Raw genomic sequence first — 18,660 nt, forward strand, 5'->3', positions numbered from 1 at the left:
ATCACTATACAACTGAAATTCGAGACTGTTTAACTTAGCGTGAAAAGATCCAAAGCACATGATTTACACAGAAGCCCCTCAGAGACAGCAGAACCATCGCCTTGTGTAATCTGTATATATTATAGATGGTTGCATGTTTACCTTCCATTATTGGTGCAATAAGTAATCATGAGCTCATCGTGTACACCAGTGTGTCATGCTGAACCCAATGACAACATGTGTGACTCAAAATGTATCTGCCCACATCCCGTATGAGCTTCCTGTATGCTGGGCTCACAATCATCCTTCATTTAATCATGGTGAGCAAGATTACATACACACATATGAAGAACTGTGTTAGAAATTATCAGTATCAGCTGATCAATCATATTCAAACAAATCATGTCAAATGGAGACAATGTGTTTCTTCTCAGTGAGCCCTGCTCTTCCTGATCTAGTTTCTTATTACCATATATGGTGATAGCATCTCTCTTGCTTTGTGCACTGCTTCCTTAAATTAACAAGTGAACCCTTCAGGAAGCTGAACTGAGAATATGTACAAAAGGTTGTTGAAGCTTCGATTTGTCAATACAATCAATAAATACCAAGAAAAATCAAACCAATCAAATCGACTATGTTCAAAGTTATGGTCATGTTGTTTGGGCATTTTAGAAAATGGTGGCCATGCTAGATTTTTACATTTTGTTCACAAAATGTAAATTAACCTCAGGACATAATGCAGGATTAAGGACTAGATAAATAGGGAAAATACAGTTATAAATACAGTGAAGTGCTTTTCTAAGTCATAAAATGTGAATCCATCAAATATACATGAGGGATAATTACAGTCTACTAAAGCCAACTGCAGTTTTTTACATTTAAATAATCACCAACAAAAACTACTGTGAATGGGAATAGATAGTAAGTGTTCCAACTGTTGTAAATACATGCAGCGTTATACTTAATTTTGGATTATAGAAAGAGTTTCAACCATGAGAGTTTTCTGTGACTTATCTGCATAATGAGGTTTTATCTTCCAGTCTGGATCGGCATGCAGAATGTACTGCGGTCTTATGGACATGAAGAAGCAATTAACATGTGGCACAGTAACACACATTACTGCCACTTCCTTTGATGTGCAGCAGCCAGCTGAACAAAGACCAGCCTGTCTGTCAATGTAATACTTGACTCCACTGTCCACACATCAATATATACATATATCAGTGGAAGCATCTCTCCAGTTCATTCTGTTGTACCTCCTTTTTGCTTATTTTACATAGCTTTCATTTGTATGCTCCTTGTGACTTAGCAACATGTGGTAAAGTAAGCGTGTCCACAAATATGCTCTAATCAGGTCTTATAGATCTATATAAGCCTCATTTTGCACAGTTATTCAACCATTTGGAATTCATTAAGAAATCTTTTAATCAGTGATATAATGTCAGAATGTTACAAATTTGGCATATATAATAATTATAACCTTTTACTTAACTTTCTTTTTTATATAAAAGATTCCAAAAATGGACAACGTATTATTTTCCTAAGTATTTTGTCAAAATGTTAGACTAAAATAATCACAAAGTGATAAACAATCTATATGTTGCTCAGAAAACATTATTTAAACATATTACAAACCATTCGATGTTGACTATACTGTATAATGCTGAGATATGAAGAAAATGTGGACCTTTGAACTTATGTTGAGTTGTGATGTTGGACACTGGATGGTCTGTTCAAATCAACAAATACTCACAGGAGGTACACTGGAGAAAGTTGGCACAAATATTTGATACGAGGACAAGCTGACTTTTAATATGACCCATAGGTCAGAATGACTGGTATATTTATTGAGCATGCTTGACCTTATAAATTACAAGTGAAAAAACACAGGTCTGTCCAACTTCCTGTATCCTCATACTTGGGTCATGACACTAGACATGCCATTTGATATGCATTGTACAAGTTTACCTAATGTCACTTAATCACAACCACATATTTGTACATATTACATAGACTATGAGAAAGTCTAAGAATGGACAGTGGAACAGTATTTGGACTCTTTCACACTGCTTTTTCCAAACTCCAGATAGCTGTCATGCACCACCAGTGACTTCTCTCTGGCCCTGGACCCAAAATGATGCAGTGCTGCACGGACTGTACTGTACTGAGTCAAGAGGATTTCACATTGTTTTCTCTTCTGCTAATGCTAGGCGCTATTTATTTATTAATGTGAATCGCACAGTGTAGATATAAAGATTGCAGTTCTACTCTATTCCAAAGAGAGAAATGCATTACATGGCACAACCTGTAGCTAATATTAAGGTATTATTTATCATGATGACTGTAAAGGACAAACTCTAAAATTAACAATTCACAAAATACACAGAGTGGGAGTCCTAAAAATTGCTTGAAAGTTGCCTTCTGTTTGCAATAAAGTGCTGCAGCAAAACAAGCATTTAGACCTGGGAGTGTTGGATACAATGACACCTGGTTAGCAAATACCACTTTAAAAGGTATAAAGGGGGAAATAACTCACGCAACTTATGATAAAGCAGGTTTGGGGGGTTGAGAAACTTGCAGGGTGCAGAAAATCTGACTGTGATGTTGATGTTTTGTTTCCATCCTGCTGCCACAAGATGGCAACACTGCCTTTGTCACCACTTGAACATCTTCTAGATCCTGTACATCAAAATTAATATAATACATTCAAAACAGATCTCATACTATGAAGATAATATGCTATTCTTTTACCACTCTGCACTTTTTATTCTGACTTTCTCTAATATATGCACCCTACTTTGAATATAAAATATAACATCATCTACACCAATACAAATGATGTAACTCCTGAACATTATCACCACTAATGCTGGCATGAAACTGTGCATCTTGTTACTAATCTCCACACTGAGCAATTACCGCAGTCACAATTACATTACAAGAGCTGCTTCCTGATGGAAAAAATGTATGGAAATGTATGTATACATAATCTGCCATAGCCAGAAATAAACAGGCCAACTCTTCTTCTTACAGTAATTCTAGACGAAGTTATAAAATGAAGCAAAAGACAGTAAGAATGAAACTGCTATAAAGGTTTGTTTCTGTAGACGTGCACTAGTACTAAATGAGGTACCTAAGTAGAAGACTGATCCAAACACCTCACACATTGATCCTCGTGTACTTTTCTTAGTCACTTTCCAAGGAAATAAAATATGAAACCGCTAAACATCCGACCAAACCTCCGCATCTATCCAACTGGTCAATATCACGTCTGATCTTGAATCCAAATCTATTTCTGTACTGAGTAACTGCGCAGGCCCAAATACTGTCTGTCAGCACTCATGATTTGTTTTAGTTTATTTGGATGTCAGACTAGCTGCTCACTGCAATGGACTCAAGTTTTTATAAAGCAAATTGACGATACACTTTATGTGATTGACACCTCAGCTGAAACTATCTAAATTATCCAGGAAGAATAAACACAAAGACTAATAAATGATGTGTGTACTTTGCAAATAGTTTTGAATAAATGTAAATCATTTCTAATAAAAAAAACAGGGGTGGAGGTTTAGACTCTTCAACTTGTGGTGCATTTCTTATTCATAGAGCGGGTATGAGTATACAATGTTGTCATCAGACCTTTCATTTTCAAGTCCAACTGAATCACACTGGACTCAGTAGTAGGTCCATGTATCTTAATGGCGGATTGCTTGCAGATGACACAGCATAGACCTGGGTGGAGAGAGGGTCCATGTTGACTAAAATAGTGTGAATCACTCCTGGCAGAAGAATCAGTGCTAATGCAATTCTCTTTCATTTCCTTTCATAAGCACAAATTAGATCAGCATCTCGGAGATGTAAAAGCTAATGTGTTCAGACTGCTGGTGATTTCCCCTTGAATTCAAGCTCGGCCCCGGCTAACTACTACATTACTCACACCACTTCCACTTCCCATTACGCCTTGTGTCATGTGCTCATGAATGATCTGACTCCAGGAGATGACCTCATGTGTGGGTGCGAGTGACTATGAATGCTCCTTTGAGGCGTCTTAATTGTTCTGAGATTTACTTTGGTACAAGCTATGGCACATGTTCACTGGTCTGGTCTACATAATGCCACATTTAATTCAACACTTGAGGCCCTCAGAGAGTGGCTGTAATAACTGTTTCACTTTTGTTTCACTTGCTGTAGTTTTCTAATAGTTTTTGCCTTCCCTTCATGTCCACGGGAAAAAAAACCCAAAAAACTTTTTTTTTTAACTTTAAGAATGGATAAACGACTTTGTTCCAACTTTAAAATTAATTGACATTTTGCCAGATGAATGTACATGGAGGCCCCATGGCAGAAATGACCACCTTGTTCCCCCCAATGTCTGCAATGTGTGCAATTTGTCTATGGTAGACTTCCACCTGGCCCCTGACCCATGGTTTGCTGTGTGGTAATTTGATTAAATAGAAATACATTTAGTATTATGGAAAAAATGTAATCATAAAACTGAAATAATGTCCTAAAACAAGATTTTGACACCTTTTTCCAAGACAGAGCCTAAAGATAAAGAATAATAATGTAGAAAACCTTAAGGCTTTAATTAAAATGTACTCTTGAAATAAGTGGTGCTTGTTCCAAAAATACTTTTAAATTTAAATTAGCACAAACCAACTCATTTGAAAAACTGTGAGCCTGAAGCTTTCAGGGTCCCAGAGAGAGTTTTTGGGTCCCATGGTAGTTGCCCACCTTGCCATGAAGTCTAAATTTTGTATTATGGGGTCTTATTAGTGAGAGAAATGTAATTAGAGTAGTTTTTTAAGAGAATCTCTGAAGAATATATGAACTGAAATTAAACAATCCCTCTCTGTGTTGTGTGTTCCTTCTCTCTTCCTCTCACCTGGATGACATCAGTGGATCCGTGGTCTACAGCGGCATCACTGCACCTCTCTCTCCACGTTTCCAAGTAGCTGCCAGCGAAGAGCTTCATCCTCCTTCTCTCCTCTCATTGGCGACGCAGGACGCCCATCACGGCGAGACAGCTCCGGGGCATTCCCCATCCGCGTATTCCGTCGGAAGTGGTCGTCCTTTCCCTTTTCCTCCATTGGACCGAGCCGCTGTCAGTCGGTCCCCCCTCACGGTGATCGCAGTCCGCCTCTCTCCGGCTCTCTCTGTCTGGTGAGCCCGCCGTCATATTGGCTGCGAGAAGCAGCAGCAACCACGGCGGAAAAAGAAGACCCCCAACATGATGAAGAACGGGCTTTCGCTGCTCTCGAACACTTTAGCCTTTTAAAGACATTTGAGTAGTAGTATATTTGGGAAACATTCGGGATGATACCATCAAGTATCCGCGGACGTTTAGTGCTTTTTACCGACACCGTGGTCCGCCAGGGGGATATATGCCTGACTTCTCTTAATAGCCATTTTTTGCAGACAAAGAGAGCTGTTGAATAGAGCTTTCAGAAAGGCACACGGGTAAGATATGAACTCTAGAAACAAACCATCACCTGTCAAACATGTCACGTATGTCTACTTAGTGTTCCTTGGCCACACAGCATCACTCGGTTGATTTGTGTCATTTTTTGTGTCGATTTTTCTCAAGCTAACACGCTAACCCCCGCTAGCTGGCTGGCTAGCCAATGCTAGCTTTTTGACAGCTCTTAAGCCTGGTTCGTAAGTTAAGCTATATCTGCTGCCAACGACCAGAAACCAATTTAAATGTCCTCTGAGAAATGTAACGTGTCTGACTAACCATACCAGCTTGTCAAATACGAGTTTAGCTAACGTTATCTTGACGGCTGAAGCTTCATTTAGCGGTATGCTGGGACTATGGTCAGCGTTACCGTGTTAGCATTGAGCTAACTTGGCTGGGAGCAGGGGAAAAGTGGGGCCTCCAGAAAAAAAACCCAAAGGCCTTCACACCATTATAGAGCAGCTAATAAATAACGTTATGGCTCGATAGTTGGTGGTCTACTATTGACATTAGTGTTAAAACATAACTGTCATGGTAGCTAATGTTAGTATAACGGGGCTGCACTGTCCAACATGAGTTAGTATGGTTAGGTAATATTCAAACGAAGACAGTTTAATGTAGGACTAGAGGGGGTTATCTTTAACCCTAAAAGCTGATAGTGTTAAAATCTATGAATTTCTTTTCTCCAGTTGATTTGACCAGATTTATGTTAAATTAACCTACATTGTGTCGACACAGTTTGGGATTAATTACTGATTAGAACCTAGAAACAAAGCTACTTAAGAGCAGGATAATTATTACCCAAGTATTATAGTTGTACTCCTGAAGAACAATGCAGAATTAAATTTAAGTTATATGTTAGATGCTGCATAATGTCTCTATTTAAAATGCCTATTTATAGCTAAAAATACACCCAGAGCCTGCATCTTAGTTTGCAACATCAGCATTACTGTTAAAATGGTTAATATGTGTTGAGATTTAAATGATAGGAAGGATAAATGTGCTGTATCAGTCATTTCCAGACTCCTGCATGGCTTTCTGTCATTCCACATATCTCTCAGTACGCGAGACGCTGCAGATATCTCATTAACTCTGATCTGGTCTGAGCAGTGAAGGCGTCCTCTCTTAATCTTGTCTTCTCTCCAGCCCTCTCTTAGATCAGTGTGATCCCTGGAGAATGGGTGTGTTGGCCTGCCGGAGAGAGGAGAAGTAGCCTAGTTCTCTTTCAGGGCAGCTTTAAATGGTTGTGGGACTGGAGCTTGACTATCGGTGTGGTTGTTTGTTATCAATGGGGATAGTCATAGAGGATGACAGAGGAAGGGTCCAGTTAAAATAATCAATCTTGATCGAGCTAAGCAGAGTGAATTCCTAGAAATCTGTAATCTATGAGTCGCCCTAGATGTGTGTGTGTGTGTGTGTGTGTCATGTTGTAGACATAACATTTAAATTCTACTTATAATATCACATAAATATTTAAATCAGGAGTTAAACTTGATGGTAACAAACTCGTCATTACATGGTTGCATGTTCCTTGCATTGACCTGAAAGGCAGTGATGCTGTGTTTTTACTTATTTTTTTTTTTTTTTATTTAATTTTTAAAAAATGGAACCGTGCTAATGAGGACAGCCTAGGGTCCACTAAGATAACCTACATTGTAGCTGAGTTTTAAGTTCTCGGTGGTCTATTCATAACATTTGTAGTAACTCATACACTCTGTACAATTTCCAACTTTCTGTCTTTTTGCTTGTCAGGTCCAAATTCTAAACCCTCATTAGCCATTTATTATAAATTAATATCTAAATATGTCAAAGTGGACATGGTTTTCAAATGTGTAGCTCTAGCATTATCAGTATTTGGTAGACAAGGGTGTTAGGGGTTGATTATTACATTGTAACAGTAGTTATAGGTGTATTTTTAATCATACTCTTAAATCCTCTGCACTTTTTGTTAGCCTTTTGTGTGTGTGTGTCATTAACTAGCACTTTTCATTGTTTTGTATTTTTGAAACGCGATTAGCCGGGCCAAGGGATAAAACACAACCGACCCCGATGGAAAAATCCAGGCCTCTCAAAGATGTAGCTGATATGACATTAGCCTCACAATTCCAGTTCATCTGGGGGAGGAAAGACAGCAGCAGGGGTGTGAACGTGCAAGCCTTCACTTTTGTAAATCAGCGCCTTCATGTTGACAGTCAAATTACAGAATGGGGACAAATGCTGAGCAAATTGGGGTTGTGGCCGGTGAGACTTTGCGCTCCAACACAAACTTTGACGGTTAAGAGTTGGTTGCTTTGCGTTGTTTTGCTTTCTAAAAATCGAATTGGCTGGACAAAGTGTTCGAGGACAGGGTTTTTTGAGTCATGTTGCCTTTGATAAAATCTCTGATTGGCTGTCCTGAATCAGGCAGTTTGAGCCTGACTTAGGATTTTTATGAGGAATTGTCACCATACTACCACCACCACCCTAAAATAATGTGTAAATAACCTAAATAACACTGCAGTTAAAACGCATTGTGTTTTATTGTAATTAGAGATACACTACTACCACTTTTTCTCTCCTATTTTTAATACCTAACTGATTCCCATTACAACTTTGATACCAATGCTCTTCTGTATACCTCAGCTAAGTATTCAGTCGGTTATAATGTACCTCTTACCTATAAGAATATACGTTATTTTTAGGTTTGAGCAGGTTTTGTGGATGCTGTTTCAGAAAGCTTATAACATTGTATTTATTGTTACACATTTGGCAATAACAGTGATTAAGACACATTATTCATTGTGGATCAGGCATGTCTTGCTGATACTTAATCCGTTAAGATAAGATAATCCTTTATTGGTCCCACAATGAGGACATTTACAGTGTTACCGCAGCAAAAATAGAAGCATCAATAAAAAAGAATAAAGAGCAATGAACACAATCAGTAAGAACCATTGGAAATAAATAAATAGTGACATTATATACAAGAGGAATATTGGTGTAGTCAGATTAATAATATACCTTAGTGTGATATTGATACTGCACAGTTGAACTGAAAGAAATAGTGCACCTGAAATACTGATATTGCACAATAGTGATGTAAAATGTAAAGTTCAGTGTCAGTATTAGTGTCAGTATTTAAATCCTTATTCAGACTGACACATAGTAAGACCTCTTTTCACCAGACCAATAAAATGATAACAACTCGAAGGTAATGAGTTGGAATGGTGATAATTAATTTGTTCAATCAAGAAGTGCTGAGTTGGCACAGCGTTATGCGTGCGTTCCCCCGGTGACAGCTGAGGTTGCATACAGTTGAGATACTTGCCAGAACGTGAGAAACTATGATCAAAGCATTTGCTTCGGGCACAGTGCCAGCGGCTTTCCATACGTCAGTAACAGTGTCGCCCATAGGTGTTGCTTACCTTCACGACTTGCTGCAGGAGTTTTGCTTCTTTCTTACCTGCACTGCTTTGTCTCAGCAGGTCATGATCACAGCTGCTTTTATGGTTTCCTCAGGATTCCCAAAAACAATGTTAAATCAGCTTATATTTATGCTCCCATTGTGTGTGATGTATTTATACATATATCTGAAGCCCACAACTCCCTTTTCAGTGCAGCACTGATCAACTGACTTGAAAAATAGCAAAATAGTGAAAAAATTGTGTGTAAGCAGAAATGGAAATCTTGAGGACAGCATTATAGCTTTCAGTTGACTTTTATTTTGAAGGATACATTTAATTACTTAATTGTAAGTGCTATGAAAAAGTAATTTAAATCAAGTATTCATTTAAAAAAGTACATATTGTAAATTGGGAGATGATGATGATAGATTAATAATATTGCCAACAATTGATAAATAGTGATAAATAGGTGCAAGCCTTGCAAACCAGTTGTTCAGCATACTGTCACTGCCACACTGTAAGCAATAACAAAACTGAAGTTAAGAAAATGGAGAAATTTGTCTGCCATTTTAAATGCTTGATATTAATGGTAATTATTTTATGAATGTGGACATATAGGAGGAAAAAGTATGGTAATCAAAAATGAAGATGCATCAATAATCGTTTTATAATTGGACGTAGTTGCGGAGTAACTCCCTGGCCACAGCTGGTAGCACTCAACAGTTTGCTAACAAGAATTGTTGGTGAATATGTGTGTGTGTGTGTATGTGAATAATGGGGGTGGGGGTGCAAGGCAGTGATGGCATAGGCTTCATTATTTATAACTGAGATAGAGTCCAAAAAAATCTTTACAAAAACATTTCAAATGTAGTGATTGTGATTATCTTTGAAGTGCACATGTTGCTATGATCAAATAATTCCTCAGTGATGAATTTTCTGAATTGGATTTCGGTGCTGAAAAGTGTGCGGACACTTTTCCAGCTGTGTTTTCAAAAAAGTTAACCATGACATCAAAATATTGTTTGTTGGAGATCATTTCAGGTTTGTCACGGAGCGATGAAAGTGTAAAAAAAAAAAAAAAAAAAAAAGTCTAAGCATTTGCTGTGTATTTCTGTACTGGCAAAGAAAGGACATCCAGGGATTGGACAATGCACAGCCCTCACTCAGGCCCAGTGTGCAGATGCATAAAGAGCAGAGAATAAGAGAAAAACCACAACGAGGAATGAGTCATGTCACATTTGGTGATGTATGAATAAGATATTATTTTTCATAGCGCAGGCTGTTTTCGTAGGCGTCTATCTAATGACCCTCAAGTGGAGAGACATCATCTTTTTTTGTGAGCTTAAAGCAAGTCAATAAGCGGGGGTGACGTCAAGAGTTTTGTTAGCGATAGCCCTCAGAACCACTCTCTGCAAATCAACTTAATCAAGTCATGTGCCCAAGACCAATCTGGTTTCCTGTAGATCACAGCAGCCTCTCCTATCACAGCTGACTGTGCAAATCCATAATGTCTATATCAATATTAAACTTCCCCTCTGCACGGAGGGTCAACGTGATGCATGCTGTTGATAAAAAATAAAAAGATGAGGGAGGGAGATAGACTAGCCAGAGAGAGTGAAATAATAGCACATACAATTAATGCAAGACAGGGTTAAGAATTAATTTTCCAACAGGACATAAAACAAATGAGTAAAAGATGAGAGTGAGGTAAGGTTTAAGACTTTTTGCATATTGGAAAATGTTAAAGTTTCTGTTACAGCTGTAATGATTTGGATTGCCCTTAAATAAAATGCTTGAAGCTCAGAAACAATGAAACGTGTAATGAAATACTTAATTTTAGAGTCCTTTAACGTTTTGTTTTTGGCAAACTCCCCTCCCTCCTTTACTGTACCTGTGGAGACTTTTCTCAATGTACAAATGTGATTCATTCAAACACGGCTTCTCCCACTACTTTGAAATGCCTGTCAAATTGTAGTAGAGCGATAAATCAACGGCATATGAGAGTGCGTATGTGCGTGTACGTGTGCCCCTGTAATGCTGCTTGTTACAGGGAAAGTTTTTCAGTCAGGTCTAGACTGGCTCTGTAATACAGTACATACCAGCAGATCAGCTGTGAGCAGATCCCGGGTTCATTTATAGCCATGGCCTTGTGTCCCTGCACGTCTGCCTGGCAACTCCTAACTCCGCTGTTCCAACTGCTCAAGCTTACCCACCTCTCAGACACTTTGGCCCCGTTATACTTACACCATGTGTAATTACTAGATACACAGCAGTCTGGGGAATTGAAATGTAGGACATTCTTTATGTAGCTTGCGCCTCAGTGTTAAATGCAGACGCTGTTGCTGTTTGCAAGATTTCTCCACCTGTGGCTTAATCTCTTTTTTTTCTCCTTTTCCTTTCCATCTCCTGTTATCTTCAGGTCCCCGGGGGGCTCCAGTGGATGAAGAAAGCGAGCAACATGTGGAGCAACCTGAAGAGCAAATGCCAAACACTCTTTCACAACAGCAGTTCAGGACCCGGTGAAAGCAGGGTTGAGGCAGATGCCGTCCACTGTGTGGTGGATCTCTGCCAAGGAGGCAGCTCAGGTGAGGCTCAGGCATCGGGAGCCTCCAGCCCATCGAGGAGCCTCCTCCCGGTGCCCATGGTAACAACAGGACGCCGCCATCACAACTGCGTGTCGGACATCCCCCAGCTAGTAGAGATCACTATAGATAAGGATACTGAGGATGTTCGGGGTGGGTCGGGGGGTGTTCCACTGGCCCGGAGAGACTCCTATTCCCGTCATGCTCCGTGGGGGGGAAAGAAAAAACACTCATGTTCCACCAAAACCCAGAGCTCTCTGGAGGCAGACAGGCGATCTGGGCGACTACGTGGGAACCGTAGGGACCGGCGTTACGGAGTCAGCTCCATCCAGGAGATGAGTGACTCCGTATCCGGGGGACGTAGTCTGAATGCTCGGTCGCTGCGTCAGCGGCTGAGTGATACTGTAGGTCTGTGCTTACCCCTGCCAGCTCGCAGGCGCTCACGCTCATCTAAGAACCCCGTCACCTCCAAGCGTAAGATCCACCTGACCGAGCTCATGCTGGAGACTTGCCCCTTCCCACCTGGCTCAGACCTCGCCCACAAGTGGCACCTGATCAAGCAACACACAGCACCGGTCAGCCCGCATTCCTCCACCGCCCTACTGGATGCCTTTGACCCGGCCCACCCCTCCCCTGAGGACGAGGAGGAACGTCTGCGTGAGCGTCGCAGACTTAGCATCGAGGAAGGTGTGGACCCACCACCTAATGCACAGATCCACACCCTAGAGGCCTCAGTGCCAGGCTCCTCTCTCTACAAACTGGGACCAAAGATGGCTCCTTGCATGGGAGAGGCCTCTGGGGAAGGCCGGGCCACAGCGGCCAGCAGCTCTGGGGGTGCTGCGTCATCAGGAGCCTCTGGGCAGGTGTTGGGGGCTACGGCATCAACCCAGGACTGTGACTCTGAGGAGGATTCCACCACCCTCTGTCTACAGGCCAGGAGGCCCAAACAGAGGCACGCCTCTGGGGATGGTCACCTGAGCCGACAGCAGCCCGGGCCCTGGAAGGTTCACACCCAGATAGACTACATCCACTGCCTGGTGCCGGACCTATTGCAGATAACAGCTCTGCCCTGCTACTGGGGCGTGATGGACCGCTATGAGGCTGAGGCGCTGCTGGATGGACGGCCAGAAGGCACCTTCCTGCTCCGTGACTCAGCCCAGGAGGACTACCTCTTCTCCGTTAGCTTCCGCCGTTACAACCGCTCACTGCACGCCCGCATCGAGCAGTGGAACCACAATTTCAGCTTCGACGCACACGACCCTTGTGTTTTCCACTCTTCCACCGTCACAGGACTGCTGGAGCACTACAAGGACCCCAGCGCCTGCATGTTTTTTGAACCGCTGCTCACAGCGCCTCTCCATCGGACCTTTCCCTTCGGCCTGCAGCACCTGGCACGAGCTGCCATCTGCCGCTGGACCACTTACGATGGTATAGGCTCCCTGCCGCTGCCCCCTGCCTTGCAGGACTTCCTCAAGGAGTATCACTATAAACAGAAAGTACGAGTTCGCTGGCTGGAGAGGGAACCGCCACTCAAGGTCAAATAAGGCGGGTTTCTCCACAGCCTGTACACACACACACACACACACACTGCAGGAGGATTACAGAACTTGAGAAATTCCTCATTAGCCAATTAGAGGCTATACTGACATGGCTCTCTTTCTGGTGGGGGATGGAATTAAAATGTAACAAGCTATACAAGATTCATTCTAATCTTTGTTTTAGTTATTACTTACATCACAGAAAATACATATGATTATATTCAGTATAATGCTGTCTGGCAAGCACATGTTTTTGTGTTGAACAGGTTTTTTTTTTTTTTTTTTTGACAGGGAGGGAAGATACAAATATCAGTGCTTTTGTGTCTTTTCTCTCCCGCTTTGTGCTAAATGTCTGCCTGATCCCACAACATCACCCTGCCTGTAGACCTGCCTGCATGCCTCCCTGTTCATCCCAAAATTGCTGTTTAGGCCCACACGGCTACATTGTACAGTTCACTTTGTGCTTTCTCTATTATTTTTTTTTCTTCCTTAGCTCGTCAAAGCACCTAGTGGAGCACCTTCCTAAGAGGTGTGTGTGGGTTGAGAGGGGCTTCTGGAGGTGCTATTGGTATATTGCAGTCAGAGCTTGTCCCGTGGATGAAGCTACATAAAGGCACATTCTTTGCCATCTCTTTGCACGCGAGCATCAGCTAAGTCGGAGACGGAGACAGATTCTGAGAGGGTCCACAGAGTTCAGGACAGTACATCAGGGAAATGAAGTGCTTTCTAAAGACTATAGATTAGTCCTTTTTAAAATAAACACCAGTTCCTCAATAAGCAGTAATAGCGAATGACGAATAACAAATCAGTAAACTGTGTCGTATTTAGTGAGCGAGCGAAACTTGTCGACTTTTATTCCCACTGTGCGCTTTCAGATCAGGAGGGACAGATTGTCAGGAAATCTTCTCACCGTTGTTAGTTCTCACAGCAGTCTGGCCACAGGCAAACTTTTACGCATGCTATTGTGTGTATACATGCACAATTCATTTCTTCCTGTATGAAATTTAGCTCCTAGGGTAGCACATGAGCAGTCTGGTCTCTTTATGGAATGATATTACAGCTTTATAGCGTCAAGTTTTACACCAACGTCCGTTTTTTTTTGTTTTTGACCCACCGTATCAGTCACTTTTCTTCACCCAGACACTTGTAACATTGGTGCAGCTAGTTTTGAGCTTCAGTTAGAGAAAAGAAATGCGCTAACTAGTCTTGTCAGAGGAATCGGGGGGGGGGGGGGGGGGCACATGTGACAAGTGGTAGGTGAAGACAATCAAATAAAAATCAGAATGCCAGTGTCCCCTTTTTTAACATGACAGTGCGTCCAGTGAGGGAATGGGGACACCGTATAGTCAGAGATCATAAACCAGGATGACAGCTACCGTTATATGATAGAGTTTACAAGAATGTCCTTGTGAAGGATATGAAATACAACTCCCAGGATTAAATTGCAGTACCCCTTTCCTCTTTTAATTTATATTTTTCTCTCACCGAACCATGTTTAAAATGTGTGAAGCAGTTTTTAATGAAGAGCACGGTGTTCTTTCCAGCAGGAAAGAAGTGATGTAGCCTTTTCCTGGGAGTTGATTCTTGTCACCTTTGCTGTCACCACTTTATGGCTTATTACTATACGCCCACCCCCCCACCAGATCCCCTCATTGCCCAGGCTGCATTTGTAGTCCGTGTAAAGGCAGCACTCATCTGTCGTTATCTTGGCATTATCTTTGGAGAGCTTTAGTTATGTCATCTGAATGATTTTAAGCTGTGTGACTCGGAACATACACACCGCTGGCTAGCCGGTCATTTCTGTCCTGTTCTCATTGTGAAGAGAAAACAAGTGTAACCTATGTGCCTTTGTTTTTTTGGGTTTTTTTAAGAGAATTATTTTCATCTCGTTCCGTAACCGTCGCTTTTTTTTTTAGTAATCCGAAACCCGGAGGTGCTTCAACACAGTCCACTCTGATGCCATCAAATGAGACTGAAGAGAATAATAATGAAGAGGTGCATGAGCTGTAAGCTCACTTACTTATGGTGCACATAAAAAAATTTTCCTTTTTTTTTTTGTAAAGGATAAACGTTTAGTGGTGCTATGTTGGTTAAGCTATGACGGATGATTGAAATGATTAGTTGTAGATTAGTTACATCAGTTCTCACTCACTAATGCATGCATTATGTCTGGTAGTTTTGGAGTTTTAAAAAAAAGTATTAGGTCTCTAGTGGGTCCAATGCCAGCCCTACTGTAGCATATACCAGTGAAAAATATCCATGTCTGTCCAGCTCTGAACTGTTAGGTTCTAGTCTAACCTGATGAATAGATCCTGATGAGAGGGGCAGGAAGGTCAAGCATTTTTATCTGAATAACACAACTTCTAGTGACCATGCCTAAATAATTTGTCAGGGAGCTGTTAGAACTAATTAATCACCAACGGTCTTTTTTTAACTTAGTTAGTAGTAAATACACATTACCTAGCTTTTTAATAAATTCAATTAGTTGAGCTTTTAATAAAAAATGCACGACTGTGGGAAGATGAGATGGGTGGAGATGAACAGATTGGTTCCCTTAAGGCATTTAAAGATCTTTCATAAAGAGAAAGTGGAAAGAAAAATAAAATAACAGCAGGTAATGTGTAAAACTAAAAGTATTACAGCTGAAACACACATGAGATGATGATCACTGGAAAGGTAAACCTCTTAACTTCTCAAACTAGTTCATATTTAGTCTGTGTACTTGTGCTCCGTTTTTGTCAGCCCACACGTACGTTAAAGGTTATTTGAATCCTCCTCAGGGAGGATGAATCATGAACAAATGTGTCATGTTTTTCTTTTTAATTTTTTTTGCCCAATGAATATCTAAGAGTCTGTGACCAAAGCCAGCTACCCACTGCGTGTATTAACTAGTAGGCTTATCGCTGTTGCTCAGTAGTGTTAAAATGAAGCGAAATAATATTGAAGCTTTTACCATCAAGTCAAAGCTAGCTCCGTACTCCCAGTATGTAAGACTGCTCTTCTCTGTTATAACATGTTCTCCAGGGGAAGGGGGAGAGAACTCGGTCCTGTCAAGTTCACACCTGAAAAACCAAACCCTGAAACTCAACGCTGCACACCTTTTCTCTCCGATCCATGATTCTCACATCTGAATCAGGCAGGCAAGACATTTTTTATTTAACACAGGTGGTAAGAGATAATTGGCATTTTGTCATGTTGTTTTTTTCCTTTTTTTAAAAAAAGAAAAAAAAAAAAGCCACATATCTCACCAACCAATATTTACGTTCTTTCCACTGCACTGTGAATCGATCCGAAACATTTCCTCACATAAAAAAAGTCCGAAACATTTTCCACTGCCCCGCACTTTGATCTCAGAAGAAAAAAAAAACTTGAATACTGCATGTGATTTGCCTACATGTGTTGGGCTTTTAAAGGAGGAGGAGGAGGAGGGGGGCATTTAAGTCGCATGCATGTGCACTTTTATGTTTCAGGATTTTTTAGCATCCACACTGAAAGATATATCTGCAAAGACACGCACACACATCTTACCATCTCTGCCACCTGTCTATTGTGCTGCCTAGTAATAGAATCCAGATCCTCACAGGCTAATATTACCATGTTGGGATGTAAATTTACTGGGTACTAAAAGGGCCACTTTTTGGTTGCTTTAAAGGTGTTGTGCGACTGAGGGAGGCCTTTTATTTCTTAGCCGTTAATATTATATCCACCTCTCCACCTGGCCACATCCCTAACAACACAAGCAGAGGTGGCTGAGTGGACTTGCGGTCTGGTTTTTTTTTTTTTTCTCCCACTTTTTCTCTGTCTGAGGGACGTTAGCTTGCCGTTAACGTTACGGAGCGAGAAGGAGAGATGGAGCTGGCTCACTGAGTGCCCCCCGGTGTTGTGGCAGCGGCACAGAGGGCAAGGGGATTTATTTTTTTGAAGTAAATAGCACTTTAATTGTGTACTTGTGTTCCACAGTGCAGGCAGCGAGTATCAGGACAGTGATGCATTTTTGTTGTGTCTGTTTACTTAAGCGTATTGAATTTTAAATGAATGTTGGGCGTTAATTAGAGGGTGTGTCATCCATATTGGGGGAAACAGTTAAATAATCATATTTTTATTAATACTATATTATTAAGTCATTTCATCCCTATAAAGCGTTTGGTCTTTATCACGTAAGACATCTTAAGTTGGATTGAGGTCAGGTGACTCAAACTCATTTGTTGCCTTATCCATATTTGTAGGCTCATTGCTTGCTCTTTTTGGCATTAAATGTCAGGATTGCGTGTTCAATATAAAAAAACACTTCTTTAAAAGAGGTATCCTATTGACCCAATATGGGATTTGAACACCCTCAAACATACTTAAAACTTGAAAGACAGCAGTTTAAGCGCACAGTCTTTGTAATTACCAATGTGCTGGAGTACAGCACCTAAACAAAAATTCAAAAACTCACTGTCTGAATACTCGCTGACCGCACTGTATGTGTATTAGCTCTCAAGATGGCGAGACTTGTGTGAGTGTTTTTAGGAGGGAAAAAAAAAAAGCAGGCGGTCCTGAGATATTTCACTTAAATTCAGGCGTTGTAAGCTGCGTCGCGTCGATGGAGCTCGATTCTCGGTGCGCGTGCATGTTGTGTGGGAGGTATATTTGTGTACGGACAGAGCCACACGGCGGGTTCCAGTGGAGGGGGGGACGCAGAGTCGACTGTGAGGGGTGATGACTGTGTGTGACTCCTATGAACAATGCCTCTGCCCTTGTCCCACCCCAGCCCCTTCACCCCTCCACCCCTTTATTCTCAGGCAGGCCCATTGCAAGGAGAGTCCCAGGACCCTCTCAACCCAGTTTTCCCCATGGGAAATATCTGACATTAACCGTAGCACATGTTTGCCATATAACCTGTAGATTTAGAAGAAGAAGAAGAAGAAAAAAAAACATTGTATGTATGATGAATGATGGAGTTATGTAACAGGAGCCCGATGAAAAGACATTTTTATTCTTCTGTGGTGCATTAAACTGTCTGGAACACACATGAACATTTGCACACACTTAACTGTCAACACTTCTTCTGACACCTGCACTATCCCCAGGTATCGACACACACTCACAACCCCACCACCATCGCCACCAACACCAACCCCACCCTAAGCCAGGGATGTGTAAACATGGACCACATTTAGCCAGCACCACCTGTCTGTGTGAAAAACAAAGATAGGTGTTTACGTGTATATTCTATGTTCTTAAGAGAAAAAAAAAAAAAGAAAGCAAAATGCCGTGAATTGAACTATTTTGACCTTTATATTGTCATTAGTATGACACTATTTAGCTGCACTATGAGAGCCTCGTTTGTGGCAAGAAACCACTGGGTCCGGTCTGGATGAGAGACGGGCTGGCCGTGTCGCCAGCCGTCCCGTTAAACTACAGCACCAACCCTGGATGTAGGACTCCTAACCCCACCCCCCGACCCCAACCACCTCGGTACGACTCATGGTTTCAAACAAACTAACATTAAGAAAAAAAAGAAGATATTTTTAACATTTTCTTTCATGTTTCCCATATATATTTTAGAAAGCTGGGTTAAGTGCTATATGCAAACAGAAAAAGATGTATGAAAGAATTATTATTTTTCATTATTACTTCTCCCTAATATGCAATGGAGTGTAGTGTAACAATGGTTGCAATCCTCTGTCACTTTAATGCTGTATGTGCACATTGGTTGCTGTGTGGATGTGGGTGCC

The 18,660-nt window shown here is 41.2% G+C and overlaps 1 protein-coding gene across 1 annotated transcript; it reads left to right on the forward strand.

Annotated features, from left to right (window-relative positions):
- Positions 1–5,186: 5,186 nt before the first annotated feature.
- On the forward strand, positions 5,187–14,071 carry socs5b (suppressor of cytokine signaling 5b). Its single transcript, XM_053333496.1, has 2 exons — positions 5,187–5,439; positions 11,240–14,071. Exon 2 carries the CDS (start codon positions 11,261–11,263, stop codon positions 12,944–12,946), a length of 1,686 nt encoding a protein of 561 aa, XP_053189471.1. The 5' UTR covers positions 5,187–5,439; positions 11,240–11,260; the 3' UTR covers positions 12,947–14,071.
- Positions 14,072–18,660: the final 4,589 nt, after the last annotated feature.

This window comes from Scomber japonicus, chromosome 14, assembly GCF_027409825.1.
Source record: "Scomber japonicus isolate fScoJap1 chromosome 14, fScoJap1.pri, whole genome shotgun sequence".
NCBI classification, from domain to species: Eukaryota; Metazoa; Chordata; class Actinopteri; order Scombriformes; family Scombridae; genus Scomber; species Scomber japonicus.